The sequence below is a fragment of the Sarcophilus harrisii genome, chromosome 2 (assembly GCF_902635505.1).
Source record: "Sarcophilus harrisii chromosome 2, mSarHar1.11, whole genome shotgun sequence".
Taxonomy (NCBI): domain Eukaryota; kingdom Metazoa; phylum Chordata; class Mammalia; order Dasyuromorphia; family Dasyuridae; genus Sarcophilus; species Sarcophilus harrisii.
Genome location: NC_045427.1, coordinates 86,691,615 through 86,707,806, shown reverse-complemented (window position 1 = coordinate 86,707,806; position 16,192 = coordinate 86,691,615). Strand labels below are relative to the sequence as shown.

At 39.3% G+C, this 16,192-nt stretch overlaps 1 protein-coding gene across 1 annotated transcript in view; it reads right to left on the bottom strand.

Annotated features, from left to right (window-relative positions):
* The window catches only part of EPAS1 (endothelial PAS domain protein 1), a 104,104-nt gene that overhangs the window by 13,068 nt on the left and 74,844 nt on the right, over window positions 1-16,192 (bottom strand). The window contains exons 5-9 of the mRNA XM_003758302.4: window positions 15,553-15,671; window positions 15,236-15,438; window positions 4,392-4,498; window positions 2,050-2,197; window positions 979-1,187 (exon numbers count right to left, since the gene is read on the bottom strand). Of these exons, the coding sequence (XP_003758350.1) occupies window positions 979-1,187; window positions 2,050-2,197; window positions 4,392-4,498; window positions 15,236-15,438; window positions 15,553-15,671 (786 nt within the window). The remainder of the gene's footprint in view (window positions 1-978; window positions 1,188-2,049; window positions 2,198-4,391; window positions 4,499-15,235; window positions 15,439-15,552; window positions 15,672-16,192) is intronic.

The window sequence follows — 16,192 nt, the reverse complement described above, 5'->3', positions numbered from 1 at the left end:
AATAATAACACAGTGGCTAAAGCATTGTACTTGGAATCAGGAAGATCTGAATTCAAATCCCACCTCAGACTTACTAAAAATGTGACCCTGGGCAAATCATTTAAATTCCCTGTACCTCAGTTTCCACATCTCTAAAAAGAAGGATGTGGATTCAATGATAAGGGTTCCTCTAGCTCTAAATTTGTGTTCTTAAGATAAAATGAAGGTATCAGAATAGATGAGTTCTTTTAATCCTAAACTTCAAAGTGTCTATCTTAATGTAGGATGAACTTTTATTTTTAAACAGAGATGCTAGTGCTAAATACAAAGCCCTTAGAGATTCAAGTTAAAAAAAAGCTGTCATCCCCCCAACTCACATGCATTGAAATATTTAGAGTAGTATTCTTTATAACAGCAAAAAACAGATAACAAGAGAAATATCCATTGATTAGGGTATGGCTGAGCAAATGGTGGTATGTGAGTAAAGTACAATATGACTGGACCATAAGAAATGAAGACTATAGGAAGATTTATATGAACTGATGCAAAATAAAGAAAGCACAATCAGAAAATAAACAACATACACAAAAGCACAATAATGTAAACTGAAAGAATAACGTCAGAAACCAAAATTGAACACTTTAGTTACAATGACAAAAAGAGCTATGACAGTGTACCTCCTTCTCTTTTTTTAGAACTATGGAAGCAGAAAACAAAGCACTATCAAGCTTGACTGACATACCAGTTAACTTTGTGAAGCTGCTTCTTTATTTCCTCTCTTTTAAAAAAATATTCTTATTTTTAAACAAAAGATAGTTCTTTGGGTGGGGGAGAGTGAAAGACTACATTAGGAAATTAACATGATGTAAAAACAAAAAATGTCAATTAAAAAAAAAAAGAGAGAGAGAAAAGCATGTTTAAGTTGGCCAAGGCAAAATGAATGAAAGCTACCCTTGCTCAAGATCTTCTAGATTTCTTGTGCAGGTAGGAGGTACTGACCAAAGTCCAGAGAAATGATGGCATCTCCTGCTGTAGGCGCCAGTTGCGCCAGCTCTTCGGGCTCTTCCTTGAGCTTGGTAAATAGGAAGTTACTCTTCTCCGACACAGGGACTTTGGTGTCAAAGATACTGTTCATGGCCATCAGGTGGGGCTTGAACAGGGACTCAGTCTGGTCCATGGAGAACACCACATCATTCTTCTCGATTTCACTAATAAAATGAAAAAGAGACTTCAAGTCCCTTTTTACAGAGGCAGCATGGCATGAGGGATATCAGGAAAATTTGGGTTTAAATCTTGCTTAGGACATTTGTTGTGTGGCCATCTGCAAGTCTCTCTGAGACTTAGGTGACTCCCTAAGACTTGTCTACTAAATTATACTGGGTTGGGATCTGTGGTGCTTGCAGGAATTCCCTTATCCACAAACTCTGCCTTTTATATGTTTTCTTAACAAGAAATTTTCAAGTGTATCACTGCCCCAGAACCCCAGAGCCCCTGACTGCTCTGCCTCAGGATATTCTCAGCAGGCAGAAAACGGGAGAACAGAACCTGTTTATCTGGGTTTTTCAAAGAATGGTCTAATTCAACTCTATTACTACCCATGGGGGTGATTACAATCATAACATCGTCCAAACACAAGCCGACTGAGAAGGCTGCTTTTTATCACTGTCCATACACAAGATTTAAGTCTCTAGTTGTCTGACATCCGGTTTTCAGAAGTGGCTTTTGGGGACAGGATGTCTTCCTGGTACTGCCTCCTCAGTTACTAACAATATTAGTTAACAAATTTCCATCTTCCCTTTCCCAGAAAGTAGCTCTCATTCCTTTCCACCCTGTGTCAAAGACATTGTACATTGTAACAAAAAGAAGGTGGGGATGGGAAAAGAAGGTAGGGAAATTAATAAGAGGCAATTTTAATTCTCCATGAATGTTTGTAGGTCCCGATAGAGAGAGGTCTGCCCCTTTGTGGAACTTCACGTGTTTTAAGTATTCTAAGTTTCTCAAGACTTAAGAATGCTATGGGTTCATCTTTAGGTTCCCAGCCCCTCTCAGAGGAGTTTTAGAAGAACTCACCTCAGGACATAGTTAACACAGATGATGCACTGGGGTTGAAGATTTCGGGTATTGTAAATGACAGTCCCTTGAGTTTCCAGCCACACATACCCACCATGCTTGGCGAGCATCCGGTATTGGCCACTGATCACCTGACCTTTGGTACACACTGAAGAAAAATGAGAAGCAGACGTCAGGGGACTAGACAGAGTTTGCAACAGAGCCAGAAGAACTCATGGTCTGACAGGAAGAGCATAGAATGTTAGATGTGGAAGGGATCTTGGTCCAACATCCTCATTTTACAATTCAATCAATATATGAAATGTATTTATCAAGTATTTCAGGCACTGTGCTAAAAAAAAAAGATAAAAATGGTCCTTATTCTCAAGGAACTTAGTGAGGAGGCATCACTTCAATGATTAGGTACTTACAGGCTATATACAGAGTAGTTAGAAACTGTGGGATTAGAATATTGCTAAGTATTTCTATATCACAACCCTCCCTCGGTGGCAGATCAGGTAGATGACCTTTTGGGTGGTTCATGGTGAGTGTGATGGAAAGGAAAGAGCCCTATTGTTTAACATGAGGAGACCTGGATTGGAATCTTGGCTTTGCCCTTTATTTGTTGTGTGACTGAAGAAGTTTCTGATATTTGCCTAAGTGCACATACACACATACATATATGCATACACAGGTATACATGTAAACAAGACTGTAGAACTATGATGCTGGGACAGTGATGACAATATATGCACACAAATTAGGAGGTAGCCCAGATTAAATGGTCCTAAAAAAGGTTGATCCTCACCTTTTATACATACATGGAAACAGCACATACATCCTGATAGATTGCCTAAGCAGAGGAGAAGGATCATCATCCCTTCCCTTTCCTACATCCCTTTTCTCAACTTACTTTTTCTTTGTTGAATTTTTGCTACTTCTGGGCTATTTCTGATACTCAATTTAAACTGAATTTCATCAGTACTCATATGTACAGTGAGATCTCTGTCACTAGAGCCAGAATACATCACCAAGAGATAAATTTGCCACTGCTTTTACAAAAAAAAACCCCAAAAAACTTTAACACTTGCCCCATGGTCAAACCCAAGGATGGCTGGAGCATTTGCTCATTCATGAACAGGGCAGATCATTCCCTTTCTATTCTAATTCTGGGAACTAGGATTTGACAGAATTTAGGCTGTAGACAATAATTCCAGCAAACTTCCACCAGTCCATTGTTAGCCCAGGCAGACTTTCCTTTGTGTGGAAGAGATACAGGATTAGTATTGTTAATGTTGATTAAACAGTACATTTGTGGAAGGTTTTAATTGTATTTCTAGTGATCAGACAGTCCTGCTCTGTCACTGAAATATAATTACATCAGTTTTCTAATCACTTGCTCATCATTGCAAGCATGATGAGGGGGCCTGCTACATCACAGACAGGCTTTTTACTGCCTTTAATCTTGATCCTGTTTTTTTTTCCAAGAGCACATAATGTTCCCATATAACAAAGAGTAACCAAGCCTTCCCTTGAGAGTTAACATGGGATAAATTACAAATCCATTTGGAAATGACAGCTTTCAATTATCTGTCTATTTTAAATAGTGAGCTTCCCCAGTCATTAGAAAGGTACTCTATTTCTTCCTCTGTCTCTCTCACACAGTAATATGCAAACTAGAACAAATCTTCAGATTAGATTTTTTATTGTGTTACTGAACAAAGCAAAAATGGGAACAAAATCTGTCACAATTTACCAACAAATGGTCAAAAGATGTATGGGTGAGACCAAGGAGGGAAAACAAAAGCTTCAGTTTAAGTTGATAAATTGATTTTACTTCCAACCCATGCCCCATTTCTCCATCTTTTGGATAAATAATTTGGGACATATTTTCATATGCCGTTGATAGCTAGATTTTTTTTTTCTCTGAGAACTGCCTTATTAACTGGATGATGACTAGTGGTCTTACATATTTGAAATAGTTTCTTATATATTTTTCTATCAGGCATTTATTAGAGATACTTGTTGCAAAGCTTTTTTTTTTAACCCAATTAAATCATTATTTTCTAATTTGAACTATATTGATTTTGTTTATATAAAAATGCTTCCATTTTTTTGCAATAAAAATGACCCATTTTAGCTTCTCCTGCAGAATCCACACTATACAATGAACATATGATTATGTTATTGTTAAATCATGTTATGTTCTAATATTAATTAAACTCAGGCTTGCTAATCTGTCACCTGAAGGAGGGCCAACAGGGTAGGGTTCCCCTAGTGGGAAATCTACAAGTGCACCTTATTATCCAGGGCCCAACCCAGCCTCTATCCAGGAAAATTAGGGAAGAAACGGAGTCACTTACAATTCTGATGACTCTTGGTCATACTCTCTGAATCCAAGGCATGGTAGAACTCATAGGCAGAGCGTCCGAGCAGCTCTTCAGGATGGTAGCCAATCAATTCGGTAATTCTTCATTAAAAATCAAATGCATATGGAAAAAGAAAATCAAAAAGATGAACAGATTTAGCAAAGATGAGAGCACATCCAGATAGCCATAGTTAGTTTTGGTTGGTTGTCCCATATCAACTGTAAATCAAACACATATATTCTCTTCCCCATCCAAACCTCTGCCTTTCCCCCACCCAAGTGCTAGCCAGGTAGGTCATCAAACTAACAACATTCTATCAAAAATAAGTCAACTTACTATGTTCTAACATCACCCTATGAGATAGGAAACATATCTATTCAAGGAACTCTTGTAAATACTTAGAGGGACAAATACTTGGGAGGGGATGCTGATTGGTAACAGAGATCAGGCTGGCCTTATATGTAAGTAGAATAGACCTTTCAAAATGTGCTTTCTGTGTCATTGGCTAGATAGATAATGCTGACTTCTAAACTTCTATACTTCTCCCTGAGTAAAGCCAGGAATTCTACTTTAGTGTTTCATCTCTTTAGCTTGAGGCTTTGATCCCATTTTCAGAACAAAGCCCCCAGGAGTCCATACCTTAAATGGTTATCAGTCACCAGAACCTTAGCCTGGATAATGAATGGCATTTGATAGGGAAAAGAAGGAAAAAAATTAGGAAAGTATTAAATATCTGAAGGATGAGCAGGCAAGAAAAGGACAGATCAAGAAAAGCTAAACTTTCCAGTTTAGCCTTAAACGTGGTTCTTTAATTACTATTGTAAATGTTTTTTGGTACTGGAACTGCTTAGAGAAGCAGAGTTAGGATTCCATTTCTAATGCAGCAGAGCACAGGTGAGTGCCTCAGGCATGGAGAACTGAAGTCACTTGATCAGGATTCCAAAGTCAGTAGGTGTCAGAGGTTGAATAGATAAATTGCACCTTCTCTATGTTATACATCTCCACAAATAGAGCAAAGAAGGAAGAATGACCTTTGCTTTTTCCAGAATCGTTTGCTTTTTTTCTCTAATTCATTCATTAGATTCAGGAGGAGATTACATCTCCTGAAGGCTAGTGGGGAAGAACAGAAGCAGGAAGAGTCCTCTTGGTTATCCACTGGTGTCTTCCTTTAACTCTCATAACCCCAACCCACTTACGAACCCACGTAGTTTGATGCCATCTTTTGCTGATAGAGGCAGCTAAGGGGCACAGTGGACAGGCAGGGAGAGGCTGACTTGAATTCTACTTCAGATGCTTCTACCTATGTGGTCTGGTCAGGTCACTTAATTTCTTTGTTTTTTCATCAGCAAAATGGGGATAATATTTGCATCTCCCTCTCAGGGTTGTTGTAAGGAGCAAATTAGTGACATATTTGGTCAAGTGTTTTGCAAACCTTAAAAAAGTTATATAAATGTTCTCCTTGAACTGCTACACTGCTATGACATATCTACTGCAATTACTACCATACTAATAATCACAATGAGGTTTTAATTTTCTACTAGAGAAGCAGATCTAGGCAAAGAAAGGGTAAAGTTTCTTCTTGTGTGGTACTTGGGGCCCAAGCCAAGTTATACCACAGCAAAACTAAGTCAGAAAGGCTTTAGCATCAGCTGATTTGGCTGAGGCAAAGAGGTTTCTCAAGTGAAATTCCGGTCCAGCCAACTTTAGTACAGGGACTCACTTTCCCTGAGCTGCCAGCTATGGACTGAGAAGGATTTGTTTCTTTCTCTTGGCTTTGAACAGAGAGGGGCCTGCACACATGCTCTCTGGCCTCCCACACCAATGTCATTAACTTAGTGTCCCTCCTAGAGGGGGAATGGAAGGAGCATCTGGGGACAGGACAGTGCTGGTCCTCTGGTTGCCCAATTTTTTACAATACATTCAAATTCTTTCAAGTTTTTTAAAAATCCTTCTAGGGAAATAGGATAGTTGTAATTGAATTGGTGATTGGAAAGAGGGTTGGTGAGGATTTTTTTTTGGGGGGGTGGAGTACACAAACAAGGTTACTTGCCAAACTCATTCATTTGCTAGGGTGAATAAAAAGTCATCTCCTATTAAAATATAGCATTCTCTAGTAAACTTAAAAATGAGGAATTGGAGAACTGAGGAGTTCATTACACCTCCCTACCCTCAAGAAGAGTTGAAACATTCTCTTTCAAGGTTAGTATAGTCCAGAGAAAACTCTCAGAGTAAATATTTATAATAACCATGCTGATAATATAATATCCATTATCTAATTAATGAAAGATGTACAATGACATGTTTTGAAATAGAAAAACAAGCTTATTCTTCAGAACTGCCAGACAGTTAACTAGTAGCTGCCACAATTTATCTTGTCAACTAAAATAAACATTTAATGTTTCTTCTTACATTTTTAAAAACAGACTACCATAAAAAAAACAACACTGGGAAACACACTGAGCTTATACACAATCAGCTACCATTTGAGTTGTCAACGTTCACAAAGCCAGGAAACCCCAACTTCAAGCTATGGTTCTCTGCCTCTGTCTGCCAGCACGTAGTTCCCCTTAATGTCCATGACTCGGTGCCAATTTACAGGGACAGGGGATTGCAGGAGTCCAGAAAAGGCATTTCAAGCATTTCAGGATGCTTCTAAGAAGTAGGCTATGCCAGATCCTGGGGAAAGAGTTTGCCTCTATAGAGTTTCAAAAAGCAACTGAGGTCTACAAATAAGTTAAAAAAACAACCATATAATTTCATTTCTCGCCCTTTTTCTTTTTAAGGAATATAAATGTAAAAGGTACAATCAACTTACCTACTTTGAAAATTCAATGAGGAACAACAAGACTTATTCAACAGATATTACAAATATTTAAAAAGTTATTTTCATTAAAGGGATGGATGGAAAGGGAGGGTTGAAAAAGAAGACTAAACAGGGAAAGAAAAAAGGAAGATGGAAGTAAGAGAAACAAATAGGGAGGAAAGGGGAAAGAGACAGACACAGTAACAGTGGAATACAAGAGAAAGACAATGGGAGAAAGAGAATGAAATGACAGAAATAGAGAAGACACAGAAAAACATATTTCCATATTTTATATTTAATATATTCTACTTTACAATATCATCGTTTTTGAAATTACTGTTCACAACTTTTTGAATTATTCTTTATCCTTAAAAAAAAAACAAAGTATCATTAAAGAAGTTTTTCTGAATGGAAGAGCAATAGCACAACACCCTAAGGAAATAATTCTTAGGGCTACAGTGACAATGATTAGAACATTCCCCAAATCAAATGAGATTGAGCATAGAGTCTCAGTTCTCCAATTCTATTCTAATACTCAAGTCAGTTGTTCTTGGACATATGAGATGTGATAAGAAAATAGAATTCAGATTCTATTGCTTTGGAATTAAAATAATTTCCACGATGAATTTTGTTGTTCAATCATGCCCGAAAACCCCATGAACCCAAAAGCACAGGCCCTTCCATACTCCACTCTCTCTCAAAGCCTGCCCATATTCATTGTGTCCATGACACTATTTATCCATCTCATCATCTGCCATGTTAGGTTATTTTCCATTGAGTTCTATTTCATTATGCCAACGAAGTATTTAAGCTTCAGCTTCAGTATTTGACTTTCTATTGAATAGTCTGAATTAATTTCTTTTTCTCTTTTTAAACTCTTTTTTAAAAATAGCATTTTATTTTTCCAAATCCTTGCAAAGATAGTTTCAACATTCACCTTTGCAAAATCTGTGTTCCAAAAGTTTCTCCCTCCTTACTTTACCTCCCTCTTCCCCAAGACAGAAAGCAATCCGATATAGGTTCAACATATACATGAATTAACTTCTTTAAGTATTGAGTGATTTGACCTCCTTGCTGTCCAAGGGACTCTCAAAAGTCTTCTCCAGCACCATAATTAAAAAGTATAAATTCTGTGGTACTCAACTTTTCTTATAGTACAACTCTCAAAGCCATAGCTTTTACTTTTGTTCTATCAATAAAGGTGTGCTAAGAAAATTGACTGTTTGCATTTAAATTAGGGGCTAATTCTGAAATAACCACTGAAGTTGTCCCTAGTCCTAGGGCTTTGACACTACTAGGCAAAACTTTATTAGACTAGTTCCACTCATTGTGAAGGGTCATATTAAAAATGTGTTTCCTCAATGATCTTGACACTTTTCACTATTTTTAAAATCATTTTTTCAGTTTTATTTTTATAGGGTGCTTGACTTGGAGTTACAAAGACTTGGATTCAAATCTTTCTTGATAATTATTTTGTTGTATATGTTTGACCATGAGTAAAATACTTAAATGCTCTGAAACTCAGGGCTCCAGAGCCATTAGATTAGTTGCAAACTTAAGATACTAAGTTAAAATTGACATTCACTGGTCTCACGAAGCATACAAATGTGTAAAAGCCAAAGACATAGAATTTAAGCCTACGGACATGGACTCATCATCTAAGTGGGCACAGTGGAAAGAAGGCTGACTTTGGAGTCCAAAGATCCTGGATTCCAATCTGACCTTTGCTACTTACTAGCAAGCCTTCTAACCTTCTTAGACCCCTGTTCCCCATCTGTAAAAGAAGGGGGGGGAGTGGATTTCATGGCTTCCTGAATTTAGTATCAGCATGAATCAAATTCTTAAATTCTTTTATCTTTTGTTAGATTCTGCTTCTTCCACTCAGTGGGCCATTTCCCATACAACTTATGGTATTGGGGAGACATCACACTACCAAAAATTAGAGGAATATTTTCTGAATGACAGCAGTCCTTAAGTCTTTGATCTGAGGAATTAGGAAACCAGCCATCAAAGTTTGTTCTTCAACCTCTTTCCTCTCGACTACAAGGCATACTTTTCTGCATATAACCTCCTTTCCCACTAGATGACTCTTGTTCATAAATTTAAGCCAAAAACTGATTTTTAAATTACACTCCTTGGACACAAATCCCACGCACATTGTTTTTGCTTTGGGTAGTAATGTATTACCTTTCTTGTTCCCAGTGGTTTTGTGTTTCGTATTCTTGTTTCTCCAACTTGACTGTAAGCTCTTTGAAGGCAAGGAGTGAGTCTTAGATTTCTTCCTTCATAGGATTATGTATCCATAACTATAAGGGACCATCATACCCAATCCCATCAATATTTTTTGGACAAAGAAGCCCCGAGTGATTAAATGACTGTAACTGTCTGAGACTTGATATGACTCCCAGTTTTCCTGATTTCAAGTCCAAACTATATCACAAGACTTGCAATCTTAGGCATATATTACATTCTTAACAAAAAATGACTGAGTAATGAATTTGGTGGATAGCAACTTGGGAAAACATCTAAGAGCTGAGTACAGTCATCTAAGTCCCAACTTCTTAAACTATGGGTCATGACCCCACGTGGAGTCTTGTAGCTGAAAGTGGGGAATCATTAAATTATGATTTATTATCAGTAAATGTTTGATTTGTATATCTATTTATATACATATATGCCCATGGTCAGGCAAAAAACTTCTTGAGTGAAAAGGAGTTGTGAGTGGAAAAAGTTTAAGAATCCCTGATAAGTAGAAAGATTCAGCCCATGCCATCTTCTATTTTCTTCTCTTTGCAACACTGATCTATGATGAGCTACCTCTTTGGTTTCTTCCTCCTCAGTCATGTGTCTGATTTTACACCATATCAATAAAAATAGGTCTGTTGTGTTGAGAATAATTAATGATGAACTTAGTAGGGTTTGCTATAGAAGAAAGAATAAAGTACAAACAGAATCTTCCCAATTGTCTGCATTCCTTGATTTCCTGTGATTTAAAATACTTTTTTTCATAACTAATATTTACATAGCACTTTAAAACTTGCAAAGCACTTTACAGATATCATCTCATTTTATCCTTAATTTGGAGGCAGCTGATGCCTTTTTGCTCCACCTTTCCCCCCTTCTTCAACCTGCTATATTTACAACCTCTTTGAACTTAAGAAAATGTCCCCAGGCTGCCACTAAGATCGTTTTATAGGCTCTAAATTGCTTAACATTTTCCTCCTAATATCCCTCATGGGAAAATACTCCCTTTTGTAGGAGCTCATATTCTCTCATGCGTGTCACATTTCATTCTATCTGGTGTAATTCCAGATTAATACTGAAAGTAGGAGGGGAGAGCCAAGCCCCTTCCTTATTAGCTAATACAGGTGAGCAATGATTTTTGGAGTGTTCATCTCTGGCTGGGTTTTGAGGAGTTGGGTGTTTAGTGCCTGAGAAGGAAAAGCAAGACGGGAAAACAAATGGAGAGGATCAAAAAAAAAAAAAAAAAAAAAAAAAAAGAGAGAGAGAGAGAGAGAGAAATTCTAAACTTAGTTCAAGCAAATAAAAAAATACTTAGGGATTAAGGACTTAAAATAGCTATGGGCTATGGCTAAATTGGCTAAACTGCCCATGTGCCCTTAGTAACTAATCTGCTAATCACTTCAACACAACTTCTCCCCCACTGCACAATTAATGTCATTAAATACCTCTCTCTACTCACCACTTCAGCATTACTGAATTTAGAGTTTAGTTCCTATAATTGGGTCTCTTGAAACACTAAAGCTTGCTGGGAAAATAATGCAATACCCTCAGTAGAATTTTTAAAGTAGTTCCACTTATTGTGAATTACAAAACCTTATGCCTCTGTATGATGACAGCAAAAATTATTAGGAGCTGATGAGTAATTATTATTAATGTTGTACAGAATCCTTTACAAGGCACTGGAAGAAAGTTTAGATAAGCCAAGATGAATTAAAATGAGGCTAGGTCAGGTTTAGATCTTTGCTCTCATGAAGCTTGCCCTTCACCACTGTGGCTAAGACATAAGTAGCTATGAGGCATTGTGCATCTGAGAGTTACAAAAGTCATATGGGAGGTCTAGATGTCTGCTCTCTGCTCTTTCCTACACTGGACATTCAGCGAACATGGCTTGCCCCCAACACAATTGTGATAATGATCGAATTGGTTTCCAGTGCTCAAATCCTTCCCTCTTTTTGCACCCATTTCTTCTTGCCTGACATCTCTATTCCCCTACCAGAATGCTATTCTCTCTGAACACTATCATCTCTATTTGCTAGCTCCCAAGGGTAATTATTCTTTAATGAGGATCAAAGTCTGAGATTAAAGGAATGAAAAGCTCATGGTAGACTTTCATTGGCAGGGAGGAGGAGGGCAAGTTCATAACAGTATTGTTAGATTGGGTAACAGGACCTTCCCAATGCCCCTCAAATTACACTGGGTATAGTGCCGCCAATTCTGTGAACATGGAAAGTAGGCTATAGCACTTGGCATTATACAGTGTACACACACACACACACACACACACTCTCTCTTTCTCTGTCTCTGTCTCTTTGTCTCTGCCTGTCTCTCTGTCTCTCTGTTTCTCTCTCTCTCTCTCTCTCTCTCTCTCTCTCTCTCTCTCTCTCTCTCTCTCTCTCTCTCTCTCCCCCCCTGTCTTGGTCTCTCTGTTTCTCTCACTTTGTCTCTCCAAAAGACAGATCAGATAGACCAGTGGTTCTCAAAGTATGCTTCAGAGAATGCTGGGAGTTTTAGAAACCCTTTCAGAGAATTCTACAAATTCAAAATTTGTTTCTATAGTTGTTTTGGAAGGAGTCTTGACCTAAGAACAGTGTGTTAACCCTTCTGAGGCTGGTGGCTGAACTTTAGCTTAGAAATTCTGAACTGCAGCAGGGATTATAGATATGTGACATATACCTCTCTTGAAGCTGGAGCTACCCTTTGAAAATACAACACTATAATGTTTGCATGTTTACAGATCTAGGAGCTAGAAACACAGCTGGTCCTATCCGTCAGAAAGGAGAGGGTGGACATTCAGTTGCTTCATTTGTTCTATTGATGTCTTGGTAGATTGGTGTCTGGAACTCAGGGAAAGGATTCTGGTAGGTTTCTACAAAAAAGATCAAAAGTGCTGAAGCTTTTGAAGAAAAGGGATAGGAAAATGACTATCTGGGAGAAAGGGTTGTTCCAGCAATACCCAGGTCAGGCTGGGAAAAAGGGGAGAGAAATTAATTTGGGCTAACAAATTCCATAAACTACTTCTCACAATCTAGGTCTCCTGGCTGAATAGGGAGGGAAGGCTAGGCACTGGAGAAAGGAAGTTTCCCAGCTGGCAAAAAGGTTTTTCCTAAGTGGTTTCCTTCTTGGTAGAAAAGAGATTATTTTGGTTTGCACTCCCTTCATTCAGTCTTTAGTCGGGGGCATCTTTGGAGAGTTTCTCCAGAATCATAGATTTAGAACTACAAGGGATCAGAGAAACCATCTGGTCCCCATCCTTCCTTTTATAGAAGATTAAAAGAGAGACCTAGCAAGAACAATTCAAGTAGTATGATATGAGAGAGATAAATCAGCCCTTTTGATAATGACCATCATTGCCTCCCTCCATTGAGACTCCATGCTCTGAGGCTTGGTGGTGGAGGAGAAGTGATCCTGGCTTCTCCAAGGCTACCCTGATGAGTTAGAGAGGTTTTAGAACAAAAACCCAAGTAACAGACTGAATGGCTCTCATCCAAAGATCAGGCGAAGGTTGGCCACCATGAGCAACTCATGAAACCTACTTCCTATGGCTCGGAGGCAGAGAGTTCATTTTACTGACTAACGAAACAAATCTTATGATTTCTTCAGAAGAAGTTGTGTGATGGGGTGACAGGAAACTAACAGGAATGTTTCTTTATAGGAACCATATAATTAGACATTTCTGCAATAGCCAGAGGCTCTTGAGGAACTGATGCCTCTGGCCACGGTGGGAAACTGGAAATTCTAGAATGCTAGCTCCAGAGGAAACCTTACAGATGATCATATGAGTGACGGCATCACTCTCCTACTCAGCAAACTCTAGTGGTTACCATTTGTCTCTAGGATAAAATAGAAACTCTTGTTTGACTTTCAAAGCCCTTCACCCATCTTTCCAGCTTCCCAAACTCTGACGTCCAGCCAAACTGGACTTCCTCACATATGGCCCTCCATCTACCACCTCAGTGCCTTTATCTCAGTGGTTCCTCATGCCTGGAATGCCCTCCCTACTCCCTTCTACTTCATGGCATTCTTTGTTTCCTTCAAGTCAAGCATCATCTTCTACATGAAACATTTTTGAGGTCCCTATTTCTTTCTGCCCTCTCTCCCCAAATTCTTGTTTATTTTGTATATTATGTACACTCATCCTCCAACAAAATATAAGCTGTTATATTTTTGTCTCTGTATTCCCAGGACCTACACAATGTCTGGTACATAATGGATGGCTAATGAACTGTTTGTTGATTGATAGGTGAGTGGACTGATCGGTTGATGATTATTATGTCTGATCCCTGTATTTTACATGTGGGGAAACTGAGGCCCAGAGAGTGCCAGTGATCTATCTCAGCTCCTTAGGGGCAGAACTAGGGTCAGATTCCAGCTTTCCCTCTGCTCTTTCCACTATCTCATGCTGAGCAGAAATAGGGAATGGTTTTGTTTTCTTTTTTTGAGATGGGGATCATTTTTCACTGGAAAATCCAATAAACTACAGCTGTACCTGAATGTAATTTAGATGGGGCAGACTAAGCGTGGAATGTAAGCTGGACTTATCTCCACAGTCCTTCCAGCCCTCTAGATATGCTTCTTTTATTCTTCAACTTCCCACATCACCTCCCTATTATTCTCCAAGTCTCAGTTGGTCAACTGAGCATAGGAAGTGACAAAGAGGGAGGGAAGTAACAGGAGTTATCTCAGGAACCTTTACTGGAACATTAACCAGCTTCCCTCCCCAAATCCACTCTGTACCAAACTCTCAGCCTGACTTGGGTCTCAGAGGGGAGGGGATTCTCACTTTCAATCTTAGCCCTAACAAAGGTTAAATTCAAGAGAAGACTCAGGGTCAGAAAAAAGTCCCAAATGGGGCCCTACTCGGGAGAGATTAGTGCAGGTTGAAGTCTCTGAACTAAAAGGCTTTTGGGCAAAAGGCCCAGAGGGCCTGAGGAGGAGAACAAAGCCCAAGAGGAAAACCACCTAGGGAGGAAGAGAACAAGAGAAAGATAGGGAGCTTTAGGTCACAGTTTCCAGGCTGGAACCCAAAACTGGTGTTTCACTTGGAGTGGAGGGTGGGGCTCTCCAGTCACTGGCCTGGTTGAGGAGAGTGAGTGTACTGGAGAGGGTCCGAGGGGTGCTGAGAATATAAACCAAAAATGGGTTGGATTTGGTTCCAAATGGGAGAAAAGCTGAGACAGGTGCTATTAATGCATGGATGGAGACAGTTAAAAAACAAACAAACAAGGAGTCTTTAGGGGGGGACATTACACAGAAATGCAGGCGGATGTGCCCGGATACACAAAGATACGGGAATGTTGTAGGACTAGTATTTATATAATGTTTAAGGTTTGCAAGACACTTTACACATATAACCTCATCTGATCCTGCAAATTACTCTGGAGGTAGGTACTGTTATTATCCCCGTTTTTCATATGGAGAAAGTGAGGCTGAGAGGGATTAAATGACTTATTCAAACTTGTAATTGCCTGAGAGAAGATTAGAACTCAGGTCTCCCCAACCTGTTTTAGGCATATAAAATAAACATAATCTACCTGTGATATGCACCCTAACAAACACATAAATGCAAATTCCAATTTATGCATATATAATCTCTCAAAAACCCCTATATCTCTGTACACACATGCTTAACAATATACATATACACTATACACATATAATATATACATGCATGTACACTTACAATAGATATAAAACACACATATACACACACACACACATACACATATACATGTGTGCGCAAACTCAGCCCTGTGTCCCCCCTGCTCAAAGAGAGAAGCCCCAGTGCCCTCACCTGTCATCACAATAGGTGAACTTCATGTCCATGCTGTGACGGCTCAGGAAGGTCTTACTGTCGAGGGGGATGTCCATGGTGGACGGATGCTGGATGGGCTCACACATGATGATGAGGCAGGTGAGTAAGGGCTCCTTATACCCACAGAGGCTGTGGGGGGCACAGCTGTTGTAGACCTTCACCTGACCTGTGCAGTGCAGGACCTGGGGTGGAGAAGGGATTTAGAATGTTACCGTTGCTGTAGAGAAAAAGTGGGCAAAAGCGTTCCCCAAGGGAAGCCATGTCGGGAGCACCAGCTGTATAAGTTCCTCTCCTACCTTCCAGGTGGCAGACTTTAGATTGACAGTTCTGCCTCGGTTGGTGACGGTGCATTTCATCCTCATGAAGAAGTCCCGCTCTGTGGACACATCTTTGCTTTTCTTCCCAAAACCAGGTCCTTTGGGGAAAGGGAGAAAACAGACCAAAGAGTGGTTGAGGGCATTACAAATGATGCGGTGTGAAGGAACTAGGAAGCCTAGGGAAGAGAGGACTTGGGGAGGACAAAAATCATTGTTTTAAAGTTCGTGAAGGGCTTTCATAGTAAAGGAGTAGATTCAATTTTTCATGGCTCCAGAGGGCAAAACTGGAAACAATGAAGTGAAAATTATAAAGAGGTAGATTTTTAGCTCAATGGGAGAGAACTTCAAGATCAGAGTTCTCTAAAAGAAAAATGCTTTGCTTTATAAGGGAGTGAGTTCTCCGTCCCTGGAAGGAGGCTGGATGACTATTTGTCATAGACACCATGGGGTGGGTAAGTGGGTGGGAATTCCTATTCAGGTACAATTTGGATCAAACAATCTCTGGGATGGGTCCCTTCCAGCTCTCAGATTCTGTGAACTGGATGTTACCATTCTGGTTCGGACAATGGACACAGAAGCAATTTGCGGATACTCCATGAATCTTATATTTTAATGTCCT